General features: G+C 39.2%; 1 protein-coding gene across 15 annotated transcripts in view; it reads right to left on the bottom strand.

Moving 5' to 3' along the window:
• The window catches only part of CDH11 (cadherin 11), a 171,988-nt gene that overhangs the window by 39,585 nt on the left and 107,849 nt on the right, over window positions 1-24,554 (bottom strand). For all 15 annotated transcript variants that reach the window (XM_063655238.1, XM_063655240.1, XM_063655233.1 and 12 more), the window contains 4 exons: window positions 15,221-15,620; window positions 9,132-9,426; window positions 3,443-3,562; window positions 2,298-2,465 (listed from right to left, as the gene is read on the bottom strand). In XM_063655238.1, coding sequence (XP_063511308.1) covers window positions 2,298-2,465; window positions 3,443-3,562; window positions 9,132-9,426; window positions 15,221-15,448 — 811 coding nt within the window. In that variant the 5' untranslated portion in view covers window positions 15,449-15,620. The remainder of the gene's footprint in view (window positions 1-2,297; window positions 2,466-3,442; window positions 3,563-9,131; window positions 9,427-15,220; window positions 15,621-24,554) is intronic.

Genomic DNA, 24,554 nt, shown 5'->3' on the forward strand with positions numbered 1-24,554 from the left:
TTTAGAAAAAGGAATCTAAAATGACTGAGGAAGACAATGATGTGAATATCTGCAGGATAAAAACTACAGGCCAGGTGATTAGCAAATGGCAAAAACCCTAAGGTGAGAAGATCCTGAATACTTGTAGAGGAACAAGAGGAGGAGAGTGACTATAGCCTTCTGGTGAGAGAGAAGGGTTGTAGGGAAGTGGAGGCCAAATTGCGTAAAATAGACCATTGTGGGGGATGGAAAAGACTTCAGGTTTTGTTTAAACTTGGGGAAATCACTGGAAGGTTTGCACTAAGTAGCCGAGATTCAACATTATCTTGTTTGCTTTTCACATTTAATACTCTGTGCAATACACAATATAGGGAAGCCAGGGTTGAAAATCTTGCCTCTATCATTTCCAAGCAAAGTGGTCTTGGGCAAGTTACTTCAGCTCATTATGTTTTAATTTCCCCTTACAGAGATTTCATCAGTTCTAATACTTTGTCTATATTTACCAATAGTATTTTGTTTTGCAACTTTCTTTTGGATTCATAATCTATTTAATCTCACCATGCCCTCTATATTAAAGGATGAGTCGGAACTGGGAGTCCCTTGCAGATAATTACCAATTAACATGAAGGTTTAAAAAAAAATGTCCTATGTGGATTTTGTCCAAATCTCATTCAAGTTCATGGCAGTGAAACCAGTACAACCACTACAGTAGCAATGTAACTTTACTATATGATTGTCTATGACCAAGAGCAGTAAAGGCTGCCTGCTAATAATTCTGCTTGACCTTTCTTTTCCAGCACACCAGACAATCGTACAGTGTGGATAATGGAGCATGCAGCTCTTAGAATGTTACATGAGCCTCAGGCTTATTGAGGATGCTGAACTTGTGCCTGGCCAGGCAAAAGAGTCTTGTGTAGATTCTTGTTTTTGAATTCCTTTGAGTAACCACAGTGCCTTCCTGGAGCCACATTTAGTTGCCTTTCTTGTTATCTCATTTGCAAAATGTTCCATTTCTCTGATAGTAAGCTCACAGGCTCTAACTGAAAAAGACACTTTCATGATGAACACCCCCCATGCCTTAGCAGCACCAGCAGCACCACAGTCATACTATCTATTCATACACATCTGTACATACGTAGACAGACTTGTGTTCAAACTCTGACTTTGCCACATTTCTAGGGCAACTTACGCACTTTTTACGGAAGCCAGTTTTATCTGTAAAATGTAGGCTCTTGCAGAGATTTACAATAGTAGTGACTATTCATTAAATGATGGTAGTTGCTATAATTACAATTATTAATAATAACCTTTCAAAATCATTGTTTTTCATTTAATTCCCTCTGCAATTTTATAAATTTTGTAGAACAGCCATAATCCCCCAAATAACAATGGCTAGAATTTGTTGACAACTTATAGACAGTTGTCATTACAAGATTTTACACTAGCTCCTTTAGTTCAAACAGTAATCCTATTAATTAGGTACTGTGGAAGACTGCATTTTCCAAAACATGGCCAAAACAATATCTCCCATCCCACATGCTTTTCCTTCAACATGACTTTGACAGGTCTTCCATTGAAAGGTGGGGTCTACATGAACTCCACTTAGATTTGTGAGCTTTATGACTCCAGTGGAAACAATGTGTTGTGACTTCTGAAGCTAGTTAACAAAAGGCAAAACAATTTCTGCCTGGTGCCCTTGGGGATCACACTTTCCAAAAGCAGCCCACACAGAAAGGAAACAGCAATCAACACAAACTTGCCAGTCATGCAAGTAAGCTGGTTTGGAAGTGGATCCTCCAACCCCAGTGGAGCTGTCCCCAGCTGTTGCTGTGGAGAACAGAGGCATGCTGTCTCCTCCAAGCCTTGCCCAAATTCCAGACACATGATAGAAACAAATTATTGTTATTATTTTTATTGTTTTAAACCACTAAGTTTTCCAGCAATTTGTTACATAGTAATTAATAACTGATTCAGGGACTGTTATATCCAGGTTAGAAATGAGGACACTGAGGCAGAAAAGGGTTAATTAATTACTAGATTGCATCACTACTACGAAGCAAAATACTTAGCGGAAACAATATTTTGTTTCCAGGGTTGTAGAACTTTTTACATCTTTTCATTCTCCTACTACCTCTACTCCCTGACGTTGTTGTTGTTGTTGTCTTGTTTTTGTGTTTTGTTTTTGTAAGAATGATATGAATTGCCTCTAGTTTTCTAGATTTTCTTTTTGATAGCTGAGTAAAGCAGGAATAGGTTAGAGGAGGCAGAGAGCTGGCTGTGGCACCATGGAAATGTGAAAGCCAAGCCCACCTACTTACTCTGCGGAAACTTTGGTGGGTTGTCATTGACATCGGTCAGTGTGATCGTCACTTTGGTTGTCCCTGAGAGTCCGCCCATATGTCCACCCATGTCCTTGGCCTGGATCACCACGTGGTACTCCTCCTTGGCCTCCCTGTCCATGTTGGGTAGGGCTGTTCTGATGATACCTGGACAGGCGAGCAGGCAACATCACAGATATTCGTTTATAACATTATGACAACAAGAAATTCTGAGCACTGAGGAAGCAATGCTGAATAAAAAGCCCATGCCCTCAGCAAGAATCATTTCAACATGGTAGTTACAACCAAAGGCAGCCATACTGAAGCATCACTATGTCTTTTCAAGCAAGTCATAAAAATTACTATACAGCATTTGTATTTATGTTTTGTTGTACGTTCAAGTAATAACCTTATTCTTCTCAGATATAAGCACCCTAAAGACTGAAATATTTGAGTGGTCATTGCATGAATATCCATGACTGAACTCATAGTTTTTGACTTCCAGCACAAACTTCTGTAAGTCTATTGCTGCATACAATTCATGGAAATGTTTTGATGGTGCATATTAAGTTTAAACTAGGAGGTGCATATTTCATGCAACACATTAAAGTGTAAATATTAATTTTTAAAAGAGTGAACCAAATCGGTTAAAATATATACAATGCTCATACAAGCACGTACTGTCTATTATCACCTGTCACTGAAAACAATGATAAATTAATAACTGAATTCTACATGATTGCTGGATATTGGCACATGAGTGCCATGCTCACTTAAATCTTCAGGAGACCTTTGGAAGCTTTTTCTCTCTGTAGATATGGTAACAGTTATATGAGGAATATAGAGAGCACTGTGGAAGCCTTAGTCCTTATTGCTCTCTTAGTTCTGACATTAAAGTTGAGTTTTTAGATTATAGTTGTTATTGGGTCATCGTGAAATATGGGAAAAACAATAATAAATGTTTCATGGTGTGCTAACTATGTTCTAGGCACAGGCCAAGTATCTAATCCTCACACTAACCCTATAGGGTAGCCCTCTTTATTCCTTTTTCATATTTGAGAAAACAGAGAATTAAATAAGTTCTGATCAGGCCTGGGACTTCTTATTCACCATGTGTCACAAATCACAGTGACATTCCACAGTACCTGTCTGTGCTTCCACCGAAAAATAGGGTTGTCCTTCGAGGATACTGTACACTAACTTGGCGCTATTTCCATAAGTGGGGTCATCTGCATCTGAAGCTGTCACCTGGATTACTGATGTTCCTTAAAAGTGAAATAAATTAATTAGCAACATCTCCTCAGCTTTTCAAATTATGTTCTTGTTTACAAAGTTTTATTCTAAAATTAACCTTGAAGAGGGCACCACAATTATTCAAAATTCTCTCATTTTCCTGGAGTTGAGATGCAAAACAACCAGCCAATCAACTTTCCTTCCTTCCTTCCTTTCTTCCTTCCTTCCTTCTTGCTCTATAAAAATGCCCACAGTTTAAAAATGAACTTTCTGTATTTATAGTACATCCTGCATTGATTGGTGATTAAAATAATATTATAAATATTATTGCAAAAATATCTTCCAACTCATGCACTTGAAATGTTCAGTATATCAAATAATTACATTAAAATCTTCCCAAAGAGTATAATAAATGATAATTAACGATAAATTGCTTTCATGAAAGGACAGAGTGCAATCTTCCATCTGTAGCAGAACAATAAATACATTATTTTATTGTTGCTTTGCATGTAATAAAATTGCTGCTAATTCTACAATTTAATTAATTTATGGCCATAAATATTGAGCAGAATGCCGTTCCCTACTGGCATGAAAATTGCATCTTCCCACCTGCAGCTGGTCTGGTAGCCACAAAACAGAAATCACTAGTAGACACCTGGTGAGAGGTAAGGAAAGCATTCATGGGTCAGAATGAAGGGAAACCAGGAAATTGAAGAAAGATGGGGTTCTGCTTTTCCTAAAAACAACCTTTGTTCCTGGCTGGTCACAAATAGCAAGTATCTGGGGCATGGCGTGCTGGGCTTCAGAGTGGGGAGAGAGGAGCTGGAAGAAGAAAACCAGTAATTATCTAATTTCTCTGTGCCAGCATGATCTGGGGGCACATTCCATGTATTTTGCCAGCATTCCTCTGCTGGGCATTTTTTACATCTACTGTATTAGTGAGAAATTGAACTTGAGATATATGAAGCTTTGTAATCTATTTCACAAAGTTGGTAATTGCCAAAGTCTAACCCCAATCCAGCACACAACAAAACTCAAGTTATTTCTGTAACATTTTCAGCAGAGGGGCAAGGTTCTATGTGGGAGGCAAGGGAGCCAGTTTACACAGCCTCTCACTACCTTTAATTTATAGGATTGTCAGTGATTTTTGTGTGGTGTACATCTCACTTTTTTCTAGTTACTCTTCTATAATTCATTATTTCATAGAAATAATCTCTTTGGAGCTCTTCCCATTTGTCAGTCACTATTCTAGGCAGGATAGATTTAAAAAGGAAATACCATCATGGTGTGGCTAGGGAAATTATTAATTTTAAATGCTTAATTTCCTTCTAGAACTCTGCTACATCCTTTACAATGGTTTTGTATTTCACGTCTATTTCATTTAACCTTCAACATAGCTTATATTATCCTAATTTTATAGATGGCAAAATAAAAACTTAGAAAGATATAATAGATTGCCTGGGTTCGCATGGCTGATTAGGAGTACAGCCATGATTCATAGTACTGTCTGACAACAAAGACTATACTGTCATATGCCATAATACAATGTCTGAGTTCTCAAAATAATAAGAGCAATCCATGACAAAGCCATATCCAGCATCACATTGAATGAACAAAAGCTGGAAGCATTCTCCTTCAGAGCAGGAATAAGACAAGGATGCCCACTCTCACCAGTCCTATTCAACATAGTACTGGAAGTCCTAATCAGAGCAACGAGGCAAGAGCAAGAAATAAAAGAAATCGAAATCAAAAGAGCAAGAACTAAAAGACACCGAAGAAGTCAAATTATTTCTCTTCACTAATGATATGATTCTATACCTAGAAAACTCTAAAGACTCTGCCAAAAGGCTCTTAGAACTGATCAACAACTTCAGTAAAGCTTCAGAATACAAAATCAAGGTACAAAAATCAACGGCATTTCTATACATCAATAACACTCAAGCTGAGGACCAAATCAAGAATACAGTGCAATTCACAATGGCCACAAAACAATAAAATACCTAGGAATACATCTAACCAAGGAGGTAAATGATCTGTACAAGGAGAATTTCGAAACACTGCTGAAAGAAATCATAGATGACACAAACAAATGGAATATTGATCCTTTCAATGATATTGATTCTTTCAACCCGTGAGCATAGAATGTTTTCCCATCTGATATCATTAAAATGGCTACACTGCCCTAAGCAATCTACTGATTCAATGCTACTTCTATCAAACTACCAACATCGTTTTTCACAGAATTAGAAAAAAAAACTGTTCTAAGACTCATATGGAACCAAAAAAGAGCCTGAATAGTCAAAGCAATCCTAAGCAAAAAGAAAAAAGTTGGAGGAGTCACCTTACCCAACTTCAAGCTATACTACAAGGCTACAGTAACCAAAATAGCATGTTGCTGGTGCAAAAACAGACATATAGACCAGTGGAACAGAATCGAGAACCCAGAAATAAAGCCACACACCCACACACCTACAGCCATCTGATCATCAACAAAGTTGACAAAATTAAGCAATGAGGAAAGTACTCCTTAGTCAATAAATAATGCTGGGATAGCTGGCTAGCCTTATGCAGAAGAGTGAAACTGGACTCCTACCTTTCCCCATATACGAAAATTAACTCAAGATGAATTAAAGATTTAAATGTAAGACCTCAAACTACAAATGCCCTAGGAAAAAAAACCCAGGAAACACCATTCTGGACATTGGCCTTGGGAGATAATTTATGACTAGGTCCTCAAAAGAAATTGCAACAAAAATAAAAATTGACAAGCAGGACCTAATTACACTAAAGAGCTTCTGCACAACAAAGGGAAATTATAAACAGAGTAAAGAGACGACCTACAGAATGGGAGAAAATATTCACAAACTACACACCCAACAAAGGTCTAGTATCCAGAATCTATAAGGAATTTAAACAATTCAACAAGTAAAAAAACAATGTCATTAAAAAATGGGCAAAAGACATGGATGGACACTTATCAAAAGAAGATATGCAAATGGCTAAGAAACATAAAAAAATTGGTCATCACTAAACATCAGAGAAATGTAAATGAAACCCATAATGAGATACCATCTCACACTAGTTAGAATAGCTATGATTAAAAAGTCAAAAAATAACATGCTGGTGAGGATGTGGAGAAAAGGGAACACATATACACTGTTGGTTGGAATGTACATTAGTTCACTCTGAAAAGCAATTTGGAGAAGTCTCAAATAAAACAGAATTACAATTCAAGACTGGGCGCGGTGGCTTATGCCTGTAATCCTAGCACCTTGGGAGGACAAGGTGAGCGGATCACCTGAGGTCTGGAGTTCCAGATCAGCCTGGCCAACATGGCAAAACCCCATGTGTACTAAAAATACAAAAAAAATTAGCCAGTGTGGTGGTGGGCGCCTGTAATCCCAGCTACTCAGGAAGCTGAGGCAGGAGAATTGCTTGAACCCAGGAGGCAGAGATTGCGGTGAGCTGACATCGTGCCACTGTACTGCAGCCTGAGCAACAGAGCAAGACTCCGTCTCAGAAAAAAAAAAAAAAGCATTACAATTCAACCCAGCAATCCCATTACTCTTTATAGACCCAAAGGAAAATAAATTGTTCTACAAGAAAAACACCTGCACTTGTATATTTATTGCAGCACTATTCACAATAGCGAAGACATGCAGTCAACCAAGGTGCCCATCAACAGTGGATTGGATAAAGAATATGTGGTATATATATACCATGGAATACTATGCATAGTGGCATGAATAATATCATGCCTTTGCATCAACACGGATGCAGCTGGAGGCCATTATCCTGAGCAAATTGCCACAAGAACAGAAAACCAAATACCACATGCTTTCATTTATAACTGGAGGTATAAATGAACCCAATGTTTACCCAGTGGAAATAATAAACACAGGATTACTAGAGTGGAGCCAGAGGACAAGTGCCGAAATCTATTGGGTACTCTGTTCACTACCTGAGTGATGGGGTCATTCATACCACAAACCTCGGTGTTACACAGTATATTCATGTATATTCACTCAATAAACCTGCACATGGGCCGAGCACGGTGGCTCACATCTGTAATCTCGGAACTTTGGGAGGCTGAGGCAGGCGGATCACTTGAGGTCAGGAGTTCAAGACCAGCCTGAACAACATGGTGAAACCCCGTCTGTACTAAAAATACAAAGAAATTAGCCAGGCGTGGTGGTGCGCTCCTGTAATCCCAGCTACTTGGAAGGCTGAGGCAGGAGAATTGCTTGAACCCAGGAGACAGAGGTTGTAGTGAGCTGAGATGGCATTACGGCACTCCAGCCTGAGTATCAGAGGGAGACTCCGTCTCAAAATAAATAAATAAATAAGTAAATAAATAAATAAACAAACAAATCAACAAACCTGCATATGTACCCCCTGAATCTAAAATAAAAATTGAAACTAAAAAAAAAAAAAAAGCCTGAATTTTATCCCTAAACATCAATGAGCCCGCAAAGGTAAGAATAATGAAAATTTCCCTGGATTATATATTTTGATGACTTGCCTTTCCACCCCATCCCCACCCCTGACACTCAGTTGCTGACACTCCTGTTTCCTCTATATGGATTTATTTGATATTTGTTGTTTCTCATTATAATACACAGGCTAAACACGAAGAGGTTGAAGGACTGGGCAGGGAAAATGGAAGAGACAAAGGTGGGAAACGGCTCAGGCTGGCTTTTGATAAGTACTTGACTTTTCCTGGTGGAGAAGGAATATACCATTTTCTGGCATAAAAAGCTCTGTATGCACAGTGGAAGGATCTTAGCGTTCTAGAGTCAAACCTACCTTTCTTAAGTAGGTTGATTTCTATACTTATTGCTGGATTTTCTCATCTGTAAAATGATTCTGAATTCATTTGAGCTCTAAAACTCTTTTAAGCAGACTCACTCCCTGATTAGAACAGTTCTACTCACTGTTTGAAAGACAAACCTTTCTTAATATGAGGAATGTTTCTCAAAAGAAACATTATGCAAATGTTTCATTATGTGCATGTTATGAAGAAAGCTATTGCCAGAAGGTGGCTAATTCTTTGAAGAAATCCTTCAAAAAGCTATCCTTTAGCAACTTAATGTGTCTTCAAGCATGTTGAAAAAGATACACCTACTCCTGAACATGGTGACATAGTGCTGTGGTTAAATGTGCATTTTAGATCCATTTAATAGCTCAAATGTCCCTACAGAAATTAGTTAACTTGTTTCTGGCATGGGTTTCGTATATGTGAAATATGGTGAGTTGGAATTACCTCATTGTAAAGATTAATCATTGTAAAAGCTAAATAAAATAGTGCATGTAAGTCGTTAATTAGCACAGTGTCTACATGCAACAAATATTACCATTGTCATTACCTATTAGACATCAATACGCACTAGCGACTGGATGTATATTATCTCTATCCCTACAAGACTAGAAATTGTTATTCCCATTTTACAGAGCAACAAAAGAATTTTTGTTCCTTTTGTTATTTTGCCATAAAAGATATAGAAGAAGCTCTACTTCCTGATTTGGGAGAACGGGCTTCAGCCCACCCACCACAGAGACACCAGGCCTGGAAGCAGAGCAGGCCTCCCACACCGTACGCACCCACATTGGACCTCTCAGGCACATTGGCATGATAGGTCTCGTGCAGGAACTCCGGAGGGTTGTCATTAATGTCCTGGACCTTGACAATGAATTCCGATGGTGGCTCCAGTGGCCGGTTGGTGTCCCTGTCCACTGCCTGAGCCATCAACGTGTACTGGGCTCTCTCTTCTCGATCCAACGTCTTGGTGGCATGAATGTTCCCTGATTTGTCATCAATCACAAAAATGGTTCCAGCTCCTTCACCTGAGAGAATGTATTTAATGTTCCCATCACCAGAGTCAATATCCGAATGAAGCTGGAAAAAAGAGAAATTGAGATTTTTAATTCCATGAGGAACACAGTGGGGAAACTCACTTACAAGTGATTGCAACAATCTGCTGCACACACGCACGTCATGAAACGGAGATGTTCTCATCCCCATTTTACAACAGGAGAAAGGCAACCTTAGAGAATATCATAGCCTTGGCCAAGGTCACACTGAAGAACAGTGAAGCCAGAGTTCAAATATATATATTTTTAATTCTAAGATTCATGCTCTCCCTTCACCTCTCTCCATATATATGTGCATATGCAAAATACAAAAACCTAAATGTATCTGTCAATAGTTTGAAATAAATGTATGTTTATTTTTAAAAACATATAAGCAAACATTCATGCAATAAGTAAGTCTTCCCCTCAGCTCTGACTCCCATTCCTTCATTTTCTCCTCTGCTCAGAGATTATCACTGTAACCAGTTTCTTGTGAATCCTGTAAGAGATATTCTATTCTATGCATATGCAGAGAAATCTACACAGATATATATGTGCCCTAGTTTATTGTTATACAATAAAGTTCCAGAGTACACACATCATTCTTCACCTCATCCTTTTCCTCTAACAATAAATTCAGGTGACTATTCCACATTTATAATTATAGATCTTCCTCATCCACTGTATGGAGGTTATTATCTTTTTAAAATTTTTTTCTTTTGGGTTTTTTTTTTTTTTTTTTTTTTTAAGGTGGAGTCTCACTCTGTTGCCCAGACTGGAGTGCAATGGCATGATCTCGGCTCACTGCAGCCTCTTCCTCCCATGTTCAAGCGATTTCTCCTAAATCAGTCTCCCAAGTAGCTGGGATTACAGGCACATGCTACCATACCCAGCTCATTTTTGTATTTTTAGTAGAGACAGGGTTTTACCGTGTTTCCCAGGCTGGTCTCGAACCCCTGACCTCAAGTGATCCACCTGCCTTGGCCTCCCAAAGTGCTGGGATCACAGACATGAGCCACCATGCCTGGCCAATGTTTTTGTTTGTTTGTTTGTTTGTTTTTAGCAGTCCTTTCTAAAGAACACTTAGCTTGTTTCCTGGCTTTTGTTACTACAAACAATTCAACTGATCAGACATTTCCAGAAGACCTGCTTTGCGGTACACAGGGTATGAGGATCTGGGGATGTGCCCTGCCTGGAAGAAGTGTCCACTCTAATGCTAAAGGTAGGTAGGACTAGTGGCATGGGTTGATATGTATACAATTTCTTAGGTGTCAGAAATAATCTTAAACATCCCCAAGTTTTTCTTCTTTGACAGAGCTTAGAGATAAGATGATATTTGCCTAAATTCACACTTGTTAGGTCCAAGAAATCAACTAGGTCTCTTAACTACCAATCATCTTCTGTTCTGCCCTCACTGCTCTGTGTTTTCAAACATGCAAGTCTCCCAAAAAAATCACATCTGGTTTTCCTGTAGCAAAAAACTCCTCACGCTGCCTTGTTATTCAATCTCAATTTCTGCAGCTGTCATTTTAATCCGAGTTCCTTGGTCCTCATTCTGCCCTTTGTGGGGAAAAAGTAAGCATTATTTTTACTGCTCTAGTGGGCTTCAAGAGCAGTCAAGTAGAGAAAAAGACCTTGGTTCTACCTACTAAATAAGAAAACCCATTGTAAACTAGAGAGCTTTATTCAAATGACATCTAAAATAATAAAAAGAGGCCAGGCACATTGGATCACGCCTGTAATCTCAGCACTTTGGGACGCTGAGGCAGGCGGATAACTTGAGGTCGGGGGTTCGAGACCAGCCTGGCTAACATGCTGAAATCTCATCTCTAGAAGAAATACAAAAATTAACCAGGCATGATAGCGTGCACCTGTAATCCCAGCTACTTGTGAGGCTGAGGCAGGAGAATCGCTTGAACCCAGGAGGTGGAGGTTGCAGCGAGCTGAGATCTTACCACTGTACTCCAGCCTGGCAGACAGAGTGAGACTTTGTCTCAAAAATAAATAAATTAATTAATTAATTAAATTAAATAATAAAAACTATGATTATTATCAATGCCATTTAATATTAACAATATTAATAGTATTGTTTATTACTAATGCCATTTTCATATTTTTGTTAAAATTGGTATTTTATTATTTCGATTTAAATTATTATTATGAGACTAAGGCCTAGAGACCTTACCTCATGATGATTATTATGAGACTAAGGCCTAGAGACCTTGCTTATAAAGCAAGGTTGAATACATTGATTTTAAAAAAATTTGTATTGTTTCAATTTCCCCAAAGATATCTAATTGATTTGCAGCGCTTCAGTGAAACCCCAATTATTTCAGCTCAGTTACCTGTAGGTACGAATTACAAAGACCATTTTGTTTTTAGTCCTCTTTGTTTCTAGGGGGAAAAAATAAACAGACTTTTCTTCAGAATTTGTTATTCATAACAATGTGTTGTCGTGAAATTATGGCTAACACATTTCTGATGAATAAGTCCATTTGACAGTAAAATACAAAGCTGTTTGATGGCCTATGACGGATGAACAGAATTGCCCCAGTCTTCATTCAGTCAAGTTTCCTTAATGAAGGCAAAATTTCTGCCCCCACCGCGATCTTAGAGGAGGCTTACTTTTGTTCTTCTATTTACCCTGCTGCAGACCTGGCAGAAGTTAAGGGCAAAGACATACGAATGAGGAACAAGAAAGTATAAATAAAATGCTAACTTTAATGGGAATGACCAGACATTGAATCTTTCTAGAGGCCTTCATATATTACATATGAATTTGGCAAGTTGCTTGAAAATTAAATGGATCTATTTCATGATCAGCCAAATAACTAAAAATTTAACAAAACATTTCCTATTATTTTTCTACTTTGTTTTCAGGTTGAAAAGTTGGATATAACTTCCCTTTTTTGTGTCTAACAAAGATGATTTATACAACTGACATGGATACTTACTAGGCTCCACACACACACACACACACACACACACACACACACACACACACACATTAAAAAAAAACACCCAGTTTCAGAAACCATTCAGTGCTATCAAGGGATCCAGTTGCTGAGGCATACACAGCCAATTCCTAACTCCAAAGATAAATGGCTTCCCTCTCTGCATAGCACAGCATGACACAGGCTGTATTTCCACAAGAAATCTGAAAGTCCATGGTTTACCAAATTTCACTTTTTCAGGGCATCTTAAGCACTCAACCTTGAATGTCATCAAATCAAAGGTTGTTAGGAAATAAACCATCTATTCCATCCCTCCTATGTCTAGGGAACTGTCTCAGCACATTTCAAAAGAAAGATTCACAGGACCAACCACATTATTTATTTTTCCCCTATCCAACCCGACATCAGATTCATTCTCATGTGACTAGCTTTTGAAGGTCACACACCATGAATAATACTAGTTTTCCTTTCCCCTCTTTTTTTTTCTGTATTTTCTTCTAGTAGGCATGACAACTGCTTACTCCACAGAGATGCTGAAATGACTCTCCAGATCCTGTTTCTTCTGCAACCCCCAACCTGAACACACACACTGCTTCCCATTGAGAAAGTCCCCAAAGCAGAAGGTTCTATTCATATCTCAGAATGATTCATGCACAGCCCTTCACATCATTCAAGCTCCACATCCCTTGCCATGGCTGAAATCTCTTTTTCCTCTCTGGGCACACAGCCCGTCTCCTCTACTTAGGGAATTCCATATGCCAATTATTTCCATTTCCATTTCTCACGTCGACTTCCACATATTTCCATTTGGGATATAAATGAATAAAATTCCTTTGGTACATCTCTTCAAGAAGAAATTTTTCCAAACTTACACAATGTCATTGAGATTCTAACATGAATCTCCTTCAAGTATGTCAATTATGTGAATATGAAGTGCTGTTCTCATGTAAAAGAACAATTAAGATAACTTTGTAGAAATCAGTAGGGTTTAGAAACCCCTCAAACCTACTCTCTTTCCCCTTTCCCTTCCACTGGATAATTCTTGTTCATCTTTTAGGTTACAGGTTATTCCCATGTTGTCCTTGAAACCTTCCTTTGACATCCGTCCCAAATATTACCATGTAAATTCATAATCATTTACATTGAATGTCCTCATTATTCTATTATTCATTTTCTTTTTTTATTTTTATTTTTTTAATTGCTTAGGTAACCGTCTCTTTTCCACTAGACCTCTTTGAGGTTAGGAGCTATCTTAATCTAGTTTACATTTTGCCTAGCACGGCAGCTGCTCCACATGATAGGATTTCAGTTCTTATGTATCTAAGGATCTATCTTTGTTTTTTTTTTTTTTTTTGAGATGGAGGCCTTTGTCTCATAATTATAATTTAAATTTAAATAATAAAAATACTTTAACAAAAATATGAAAATGGCATTAGTAATAAATAATACTATTAATATTGTTAATATTAACTGGCATTGTTAATAATCATCTTTTTTATTATTTATTTATTTATTTTTTGAGACAGAGTCTCACTCTGTCTGCCAGGCTGGAGTACAGTGGCACATCTTGGCTTACTACAACCACTCCCTCCCATGTTCAAGTGGTTCCCCTGCCTCAGCCTCTGGAGTAGTTGGGATTACAGGCACTCGCCACCACGCCTGGCTAATATTTGCGTTGTTAGTAGAGACGGGGTTTCACCATACTGGGCAGGCTGGTCTCGAACTCCTGACATCCAGTGATTCACCTGCCTCAGCCTCCCAGAGTGCTGGGATTACAGGTGTGAGCCACTGCGCTGGCCGCACGTATCTTTTTGTAGTTTTAGTGTCACTATCATCTGAAAGATAACTGTATATTTTACTCAAATGCTAGTGGGTAGGTAATTTTACAATCTCTCTTGAATTTGTATTTTGGACCCTCTTTCTACACTTGCACTTTTCTGGAATGGATACACAGAGACCACAGAGCCTGGAATGGGAAGTCATCTCACTGGGTTTTACCATGCCTGTGGAAACAGGGATAAAACCACACCCAAACTTCTGATACATATTCATTCATCTCTTCAAAGCTGGGGCTAGCACCGGGACATAAGTACACAAGCATGACACTGCCCTTGACACAAAGTAGCTTGAAGTCTAGTGAAGTAGACAGATTTATAAGTAGATACATTGAATACAAAAAGCAAAGCTATGATAAAGGGTCCAAAGGAGGAGCATTCAAGTTGGGGTTAGGGTGTGGTCAGAGAAATGCCTCCAGCTGGAAAATGATTAAATAAATTATGGCTATGTACATTTAATGGGCTATTAAGCAGCCGTTCAAAATGGAGTTTGAGCCTGGCATAGTGGCTCAGGCCTGCAGTCCCAACACTTTGGGAGGCTGATGAGGGAGGATCAGTTAGGTCAGAGGTTTGAAGCCAACCTGGGCAACATAGCAAGACCTTTTCTCTACAAAAAATAAAATAAAATACAAATTAGCCAGGCATGGTGGCATGAGCCTGTAGTCTCAGCTACACAGGAGGCTAAAGGAGGAGGATCCCTTGAGCCCAGGAGTTTGAGATTACAGTGAGCTGTGATCACACTACTGCATGCCAGTCTGGGCAACAGAGAGAGACCCCATATCTAAATAATATGATATATGAGTTTTATGATATAACTCCATAAAACTAAATGGAAAAACCTAAGAAGTATTCTCAACATGGATAAGTCTACTATTCTTTCTAAAAGTCTGGAATAACATATTATGTACAATATTTGGGTGGTTTTACTGGCTCTTCAAGCCATTGGTGTTTGCTCTCTTGGATGCCCGTGGGCCTTTTGTTTCTTTCTGGCCACAGACGACTATTCCAATGGTGGGTTGGAAAGCTCAGGATTGAGGGAAGGCAGCCTTACCCTGCCCACAAGCACGGGGTCAGGCCCGGTGTACTCCTCTATCACGAAGAACTGGTTCCAGACCCAGCCACGCTTGGAGCGCTGTAGCACCTGCCCCTCCTTGCCCTTCTCATGGTGCCCATGGAAGGAGGGCCGCAGGTGCCCCCGCCGCTCTAGGGCAAAGGCCTGGCTGTGGCACAGCATGCCCAGGCACACCAGGGCGGCTTGTAAACAGTAGTTCTCCTTCATTTTTGGTTACGTGGTAGGCACAGGAGAATGCAGCTGTCACCCCTTCCACCAACCGTGTGGTGGTCTTGCTGAGGGTGGCCTCCCGGACGCGTCACGCAGACCTCTCTTGGGATGGAATGTCTCTGCTGGCTGAGCTCATCACGTCAGGGCTGCCCACGTCCCCAGTCAGCTTCTGCAAGCAGAGAGAGGTTGGATTAGCTGCAGGCCAAATCCCCACTTCATTTCCACTCCTTTCAGTAAGCCTTCAGGACTGGGCATCAGTTTTATTACGTGGGAGCTACGGGCTTTGGGGAAGCTCACTGACTGCTTTGAGCTCAGCTTGCTCATTTATGAAGTGGGGATAAGAGTGTACCCAGTACAAAGCTGTCACTGAGATTCACTGCATGTAAGTCTCTTAGCACAATGCCTGGTACACAGTAAGCACTCCATATTTATCTGTTATTATAATTGATCAAAATTGTGCTTAGATATGATTTTGTAATAAGAAAACAGGGAATTAAAGGAGTCCAGATGAGGAACATATAATCCACACTGGGGTTCAGTTCAGGGAGAAGATGGATGGCTGGACTCAATCCTTTAGTGAGGTTGCTGTAATAACAAAGGAGAGTGTGGGATTCCATGCAGAAGGAACATCACATCCAAAAGCACAGTGTGCTCCAAGACGTTCAGCATGCCTGGAGGTAGTAATGAAGAAGGCGGGCAGGCAATGGATCCTGTTAGGGAAGGGATGTAGGGGAAGATCCCAAGAAACCATTGATGGTTACTGAAATATTAACAGGAGAAATAATGGGTTAAGGTCTCTTTGGTAAATCAGTTAAGGGTATAGTGTCAATTCAAGGAGGAAGATTTGCTTTTGTCTGGCAAAGATCCATCCACGAAGCCAAAGATCCTACCTTGCTTAGCCTGGAAGTCTCAGAAAGGATATTTTACAAGCTTTCACTAACTAGGAGAAGGAAAATAAAACAAAACAGTATATCCTACCAACCAGCCCAAGGTCATGTTCCCAGTAGCCATGACTCAGCCACTCAATACCAGTGAGGATAAGCCAGTAACGCCTTTCACCTTTCTACACTCCTCACAGGTTTCTGAGCCACAGTCACTCTTGTCCTCTCTCCAGCACTCTGGTTCTTATTGCCAGTCCTTAACTTCTGCCTTGGGTTCTGGACTTCTTCATTGGACTTCCTCATGCTGAAAACTTAATTCTTCTCTAAGGAATTCCCCTTGCTTGTTCTCCTCTCTTAGAACCATACATTTGTTTTCTGGAGAATCACCTTCTCTCTCTGGAGTGCCACCCAGACTCCAGAGAGAGAATCAGATGAGTTCACCACCAATGCGAGGAAATCTGAGAGAGTTCTTGTGCAGGAGGATGACACATTGATATTGAGGATAACATTCTGTTTCAGCACCTGGGTCTAAATGAAACTGGAAAACTTACTGAGCATTGTAGGAATCACTGTCATCACCTAATTTTTTGCTCTTCTTTGGGTGAAATGGTTCAGGGAAAAAGGGAGCAAGAAGGAAACAGCATGAATCTTGGCATAGTGGAAGGTACATAGACTTGGAGGTCAACTGCACCTGGATCAGAATACCATTTCCATATTTTACAATCTGGGTTACTCTGGGCATGCCAATCAATCACTCTGAACCTCCATGTTTTCATGTGAACAATGAGGATGACAAGAATTGTTGCATCCATATAGGCTTGAACACAGAGTTGGGAACTGGACACGCAATAGGTTCCTTCTTCTTTTCCCAGAGTATCACAGCATAGGGGAAGATCTCAAGAAACCACTGATGGTTACTGAAATATTTACAGGAAAAATAATGGGTCAAGGTCTGATATGGTTTTGCTGTGTCCCCACCCAAATCTCATCTTGAATTCAACATGTGTTGTGGGAGGGACCCTGTGGGAGGCAATTGAATCATGGTTGCAGGTCTTTGCCATGCTGTTCTCATGATAGTGAATAAGTCTCAGGGGATCTGACAGGTTTATAAGGGGTAGTTTCCCTGCACAAGCTCTCTCTCTTTTCCTGCTGCCATCCATATAAGATGTGACTTGCTCCTCCTTTCCTTCCACTATAATTGTGAGGCTTCCCCAGCCACGTGGAACTCTAAGGGTACCCATGCCTTGAACATGGAGATGCCCCCAAGAGGGTGATGAGGTGCTTTCTCCAAGAAGGGAATTGAGAACAAATAAGTTACGTGAGATACCATAACCATCTGACCTCAGCAACCTAGAAAATAAAAGAATTGGTGAAATTATAATTTGTAGATACAGATCCATTCCATTTTGATGAACTTTCACTTTACCATCCCAAACCTTTCTGTTTCCTTTGTAATATGGCAAAGTGGTATCTAGGGGGCCACAGATGTGCAGTTAAAGCCCGGTGACTGTCACTTTTCTCAATAATACGTTGGGATGGTATTATGTTCGTCTTTATTCAAGGAATAGGAGACTTGAAACTCTTAATATTGGTTGTAAACAGACACGTTGGGATACATAAAAGGCTACGTGGGAGAGACAGAAAGATGGAAAAGGCAGCATCATCATTTAACAACGTCATCCTTACATTCAGGCAGTTAAATAATACATCAGATGCCGTTTCTAGAAAGCCAAACCGACTGTGTGGAAAGAGCACAAAGAAGGCCCCAGAGGAGGGGTTAGATGCTAAAATGAGGCCATATGAAACAACAGAAAGATTTCTGGGCAGAAGTCATGAAACCTGAGATTTGGTGGAGAATCTGGCACTAATTTGCCATGGAAGTTCATTGATTCTGCTCTCAGAGGCTCTGTCTCACTCTGTAAAATGAAGCCTGTGTAAAATTTTCTTCAAGTGGCTTCGTATTCACGATTAGAGTTTCAGTGAACTAGTGATGGGCATTTCTTCTGATTCATACAGTGTCTCCTTACTAGATTGGAAACTTCTGAATGGATGGGATTATATCTTATTCACATTTATATATCCAACAGCTGAACACAAAGCAGGCCGTCAATAAAATTTTAATATATGATTTGAATCTCACATTTCAACTCCAAACTTGACATTGTCTCTGTGGAAACTCAAGAAGAAGAAAGAAAGAAAAAGAAAACAGCATATGGTGAGACAAGATCCCTGCCCATCTTGCACCATGCCAAGTATTAAATGCTCATTCACAGAGTGATAAATTATTCTTGCGTATAAGCCGTGAAGTGTATTAGAAAGAAAGGGTTTAATTAAAGTTGATATTTCTTCACTTTTTCCTTCTGGCTGCCATTTTGCTGCAAAGCACAATTATTTCTAACACTAGAAGTGTTGAAACAAGATGACAACTTTTTTCTTTTATAAAAAATGTCTAGCTTAATACTAATGAATTTAAGAGTTTCCACATGATCAATAAACAATAACATTCAATTTGTTAAAAAGGTGAAATTATCTCTTTTCTTCTTTTGGAAAGAATACTGAATCAATTTGCTTTTAAGAGCAATGGTCCACCATTTTAAATGCTTATATGACTACATGTGATACAGAAAGTTATTTTAATGGTTAATCTTAGGTATGTATAAGACTGATTTTAAGACATAATTAAAAAAAATGATCACTTTCAGAATGAAAATTTATGTAGCAAGTTCTTTTCCTTAGCTACTGTTCTAAAAGCTTTACAAATAGTAACTCATCTATTAATTTCTATAACAACCTTATGAATAGGAGCCATGAATATTCTTCTCTTAAAGGATGAGGAAACTGAGTCCCAAACACATTAAACAACTTAGGCAGACTTACGCTTCTAGTAAACACCAGACCTGAGATCTGAACCCATGGCTTCCGGCCCTAGAATCCATATTCTTAACCAGTGAACAATCACAACTCTTGTCATTTGTTTGAGTTTGAAGTTCATAAGGGAATTATATGGACGTTGTGATAAAAAGCAGTAACCTAGAAGCCAGCTAAATGTGGGAAGTAAATTACTATTGGAACTCAGTGTATACTAATAACAGGACTAGAATGAAAATACTAATATAGTTAAAATTTGCCAGGTGTTATCTGCCTAACATTCTTGGACATGTTTTCCATGAGTTGAGTCATCAAATCTTCACAAAAACCCTAAAACCTAGCATTATTGCTATTCCCATTTTACAGGCAAGTAGTCTGAGGCACATCAAAATTAAGTAATTTGTCCAAGGTTACAGAGCCAGCAAGAGAAGGACCTGGGATTGAACTCTGAATGTTTGGTTCGAGGACTTGTATTCCTACCCTCTACAATTTTACCTAAGAGAAGGCTGCAGGTCAAATTTAGGCACACTAATACAAATAGACACAATAGCCTTAACATGATGATAATTTAAATTTTGGTAGCATGGAGAAGTAGACTATAATAAAAAAAATTATCCAAACCAAAAAGAAAGAAAAAGCATTTTATATCAATGACCAAAGTGAAGATGAACAAGATGTAATTACATCAGTCCATCAATAACCATCAATAACATAGTATAACCAGGTCTTTAAACAACATATGACACAAAATTTGATCTTTGGTTTTTATTTTAAATACCTGTTTCAGAATTTCTAAATGTGTAGGTTAGAAAAGTGTATTCAGAGTTGTTTTGTTTTATGAAATATTTCTAGAATTGAGAGAACTGATTGATGTATTCAGTGGTAGGGACTTAGTAGGAATCTCCCATGAAAATTAATAGGAGGCTGCCCTCCTAAGGAGAGCTTGATGTTGGTAATAATTAGGGAAATATATCAATGTTCTAATTGGTTTTAATAAAGACCCCCAAGGTAGTTCTTGAACAATCCATTAAAACACTTTTTAGCAGTATGCCAGGATGCCTAAGCATTGGGATTCTACTAAAACATATAGGAAGACTTTATTTTATGATGGGAGCATATTGCTTGGAGGGAAAAATAAATGTTGTTGAAAGTCACAGCAATAATAACATGACAGGAAAATAGATGTGCAAAGCCACCAGCTCAAAAGGGAAGGCTCACCCCTCTATCTTGAGAGCAGATAGCCCGTCATAAGCTACCGTGCCTTGAGCATAAAACTCTCTTGCTGTGCCTGCTTTTGTCTCCGTAAAAGAAAATGACATATACGGGTGTTTAAGTATATTTGGACTCCTGCTGGAAATTGTTACTGGGTGGAGAATGAAAGACGAAAGCACTTAGCAGAAAGCAAGCAGATTTGGTTTTTCAGCTGTCCCCTCCCCACAGAGCTGGAAGGATCAGACAGGCTGACCTGTTTTTTCATTTCCAGGTAGCTAATTTATAGTTAGAGACAGGTTATTACTACATTAAGAATATTACCAAGGCCCACACCAGAGCTCAAAACCCCATTCTGTATCTGCAAAGTCCCCTTGTTGGTGAGCTAAGGGGCTCTGGTATCCCTTTCAACAAACACAGCTTTGTAACCAATCCAATTCTATTATGCAAATTAATTCAAGCATATTTTATTCCCCATTCAGATCTCATCACTCAGCACTGAGCTGGTCTCTCATTTCAAATCAAATCACAGGAATTATGCCACGTCTGTGGAAATCACAGAGAATAGGGGAGAAGAACTATTACAAGAATTATTGAGTCACACTTCTCAATAATTCTTCTCCCCTGATTTCTAGACTTGGAGCAAGGTATAAGCTTTGGGTGATCACTTCTTCTCAGGTGCAAAATACACAGCAGAGACTGCAAAAAGGTTATGGCATATGCTGCTCCAATTCCTAATACCAAATTCAAATGTTAAAGTAGGCAGCAAATAAGGCCTCTTATCAAAGACCCCAGCACTCTGCAAAGGTGAGTGGAAATTTTAAAACTGCTTCAGTGGAGATCTGAGTCTCTGCTTCTGGAGAAACAGAGAATGACAGAAGTTCTGTTTTGAAAGTGGAAAGATCATTCACTACCTATGTGTCAGGTTCAAATCCTGGTTCCATCACTCATGATTTACATTAAATTGTGATAAAAGTAGATACTATCCTTGGTCAGGTGCTTGATTTTTCTAGTGCTGGACAGTATGCTCAGGGCTGGGTACACATTATTTTATTGCATTTTCACCACAACTGCATATATATGTGTGTGATATATATATATGTGTGTGTATATATATATACACATATGTGTATATTTGTGTATATATATGTGTATATATATGTATATATATACACACATATATATATATATATATATATATATATATATATCACTCAGACTTTATCTAGGAGGAAAGTGAGGCTCAGTGACCTTATGTAACCCACCCAAGTACACCCTGAATCATTGACAATGTTGTAATTCTAATGCAAGTTTACAGGACTGCAGAAGCTAGGCTTGACTTTGGACTATTTTAACTGGCTATCAATGTCTGAAAGTCCAGGTCCCCAATCTTCAATACAAGAAGATTGCATGACCAACTCCAAGGATCATCTCAGCTTCAAAAATTTCATTTGTTATACAAAATAATCTTTGTTAGATGTGACTTCCACTTATTTTTTAAGTAAATACAATCAGACTTTATATTCCTAGGGTCTCATGGCCACAAAATATTACAGGAATCCAATGTAAGGCCCCAGACCTAAAACTTGTATAGTCATTCAGTGATTATTTATCTCTTTAAGTAACTAAATCATCTTCAAATGATAACATGATTAAGTACAATGTGTGCAATGAAGAACTTATTATTTGTACTCTATTCTGTCCTTAAGACAGCCTTTTTATTGGTGTAATATTTTTAAATGTTGATCCTTAAGATGAATAACATATATCAACACATACAGAAAATAACGCTATCTGCAGTGTCATCTCTGACTATGAATAAATACTCTATATGAATGTGTGGAAAGAGAAACAGATTTTATTTTCATTTGTTCTTTTGTATGAGCTAAGATACCTGAGGGAAGATTAGAGCAAAGTGGTGATGATAAACAGATGCTTAACATAACGTAATGTCATTTGTGGTATCAAAGACCTATATGTAAACCTCCCTTTGTCTCCAAGCAGTAAATATGCATCAAGCTTTTTTTATTTGTCTGTTCCTTCACTTGGTAATAACTTTTCAATGGTTCTAGGCCTAGGTTGAACTCTGAGGATATACAGGCATCAATATACCTCCAATATGTAGACTGTTCTCAAACAATACTGAGACTGTTGTCTAAGCAGATGAGTCATGGTATGATGTGTTCAGTACAGATAGGACTATGTACAAGAGCACAAAGGAATCAATGACTACACTTCTGCAGACAAATTTGTAAAGTATCGGTCCTGTATTTCAATACTCGCCTACTCAAACCTCTTGCAAGTAAACTCCCATATCCACAACTTCCAATGCCTGGAGCTTCCATTCCCACTTTGGGCCATGGCTCATTAAACAACACCCAGTTCAGTGACAACTAAATCATAAACCAAGCATTGATTGTTTCAGCCTAGTTCAAAACGATGAGGTGGGTGAATCAGATTTCTTTGGGAACTTCAATGAAAGAAAACAAGAACCTTCTGCAGTGAGTGAGGGAACTAAAATAGGAAGGTTACAAGGCACTTGAGAAATGGAGTAGCTACCAAGTGACATCTCATGACGAATGTTTCAATGAAATCAAGGCTTAGAGCAAACCAGTTACAAATTAAAGAGAAACAAACGTGACCTCTGTCTCTGAGTCATGTAAACAGCAGAACACATGGCATCTGAAGATCTTGGCAATTAAGGACTCCCTCAGCAGCTGTCTTCATGGAGCCCACCCTACTGATCTGTTCCTGAATTTCTGTGAGATCAGTTGCAATGCCCTTGAATGACAACAAGCTTCCTGTATGTAAACTCACTTGAGTGATTTCTTTTGTCATCAAAACAGCAAACCTAGTAAACTACCATGATCAAGAGGAAAAAAGTTTGGTGATTCTTCTAGTCAAGGCTAAAATAATGTAGCTGTATGCATCAGTTGTTCAAATATAGACAATGCCTTCTTCTCTGAATTTCTAAGAAGACTGAGACAAGAAAAATAACTCTAGACCAAAAGTCAAGATTCTAGTGATCTAGCTTAGGTTCTGCTATTGAACCGTAGCGCAAACTTAGAAAAAATACTTTTCCCTGTGTGTTAACTAAGTATCTCCTTCTATAAAATAGGAGGCTGGAAATAGCCTATAAATGATCTTCCATGCATATCTGCAGGGGCTTGAGAGTCTGTGCTGAGAATAAGTGACTTTGCCTAGATGGAAGTTTTCATCTCATTTTGAAGGTCTAGGTCCCAGCTGGCAGGGCTGCTCTGTATACAACTTGAGGCCCCAGTAACCTACAGCATCATAGGAATCATGCCTTCTGGGGCCAGACAATGCAGAGGCCCTGCTACTGTGACAGGTCTTTAAATTCCAGTATTAGGAATCAGGACTTTACTGGGTGGACAATGGGAATCCATTCGGAATTTCTAGTCGGGGTTGACAGGAGCCGAGCTGTCAGAGGTGTGCAGGAGAAATGGAGGTAAGGAGTGCCAGCTCTTACAAAACAGTTAAGAGGATGGGCTCAGGAATCAGAAGGAGTTAGAAGGTTAGAGCTCAAGAGTTACAACTCACTACACTAGAGGTGGAAATCAGCCTCTGCAAGTCTCCAGACTGCCCTGTTAAAAATGGGAAAAACCCAGCCGGGCACAGTGGCTCATGCCTGTAATCCAGCACTTTGGAAGGCTGAGGTGGGAAGATCACAAGGTCAGGAGTTTGAGGCCAGACTGGCCAATATGGTGAAACCCAGTCCCTACTAAAAAAATATACAAAAATTAGCCTGGCATGGTGGCGTGCGCCTGTAATCCCAGCTGCTCGGGAGGCTGAGGCAGGAGAATTACTTGAACCCGGGAGGCGGAGGTTGCGGTGAGCTAAGATCACACCACTGCACTTCAGCCTGGGTGACAGAGCAAGACTCCGTCTCAAAAAGAAAAAAAAAACAAAAGGAAAAACCCTAGGACCAGTCTCAAAGGGAGAGTGCCAAGAGAAAAAGAGACAATGTGTATACTTTGTACAGTACCTGTCATATGGTAATCATTCACAAAATATAAAGTCTATGAAGGTGGGGACCTTTTCTTTGCTGCTCCCTGCTGTAACACAGAACATGGCCTGGTCCACAGCAGGTAATTAAGAAGATGAGTTAAGAGTTTTGTTTATTC

This window comes from Pongo pygmaeus, chromosome 18 (assembly GCF_028885625.2).
Source record: "Pongo pygmaeus isolate AG05252 chromosome 18, NHGRI_mPonPyg2-v2.0_pri, whole genome shotgun sequence".
NCBI classification, from domain to species: Eukaryota; Metazoa; Chordata; class Mammalia; order Primates; family Hominidae; genus Pongo; species Pongo pygmaeus.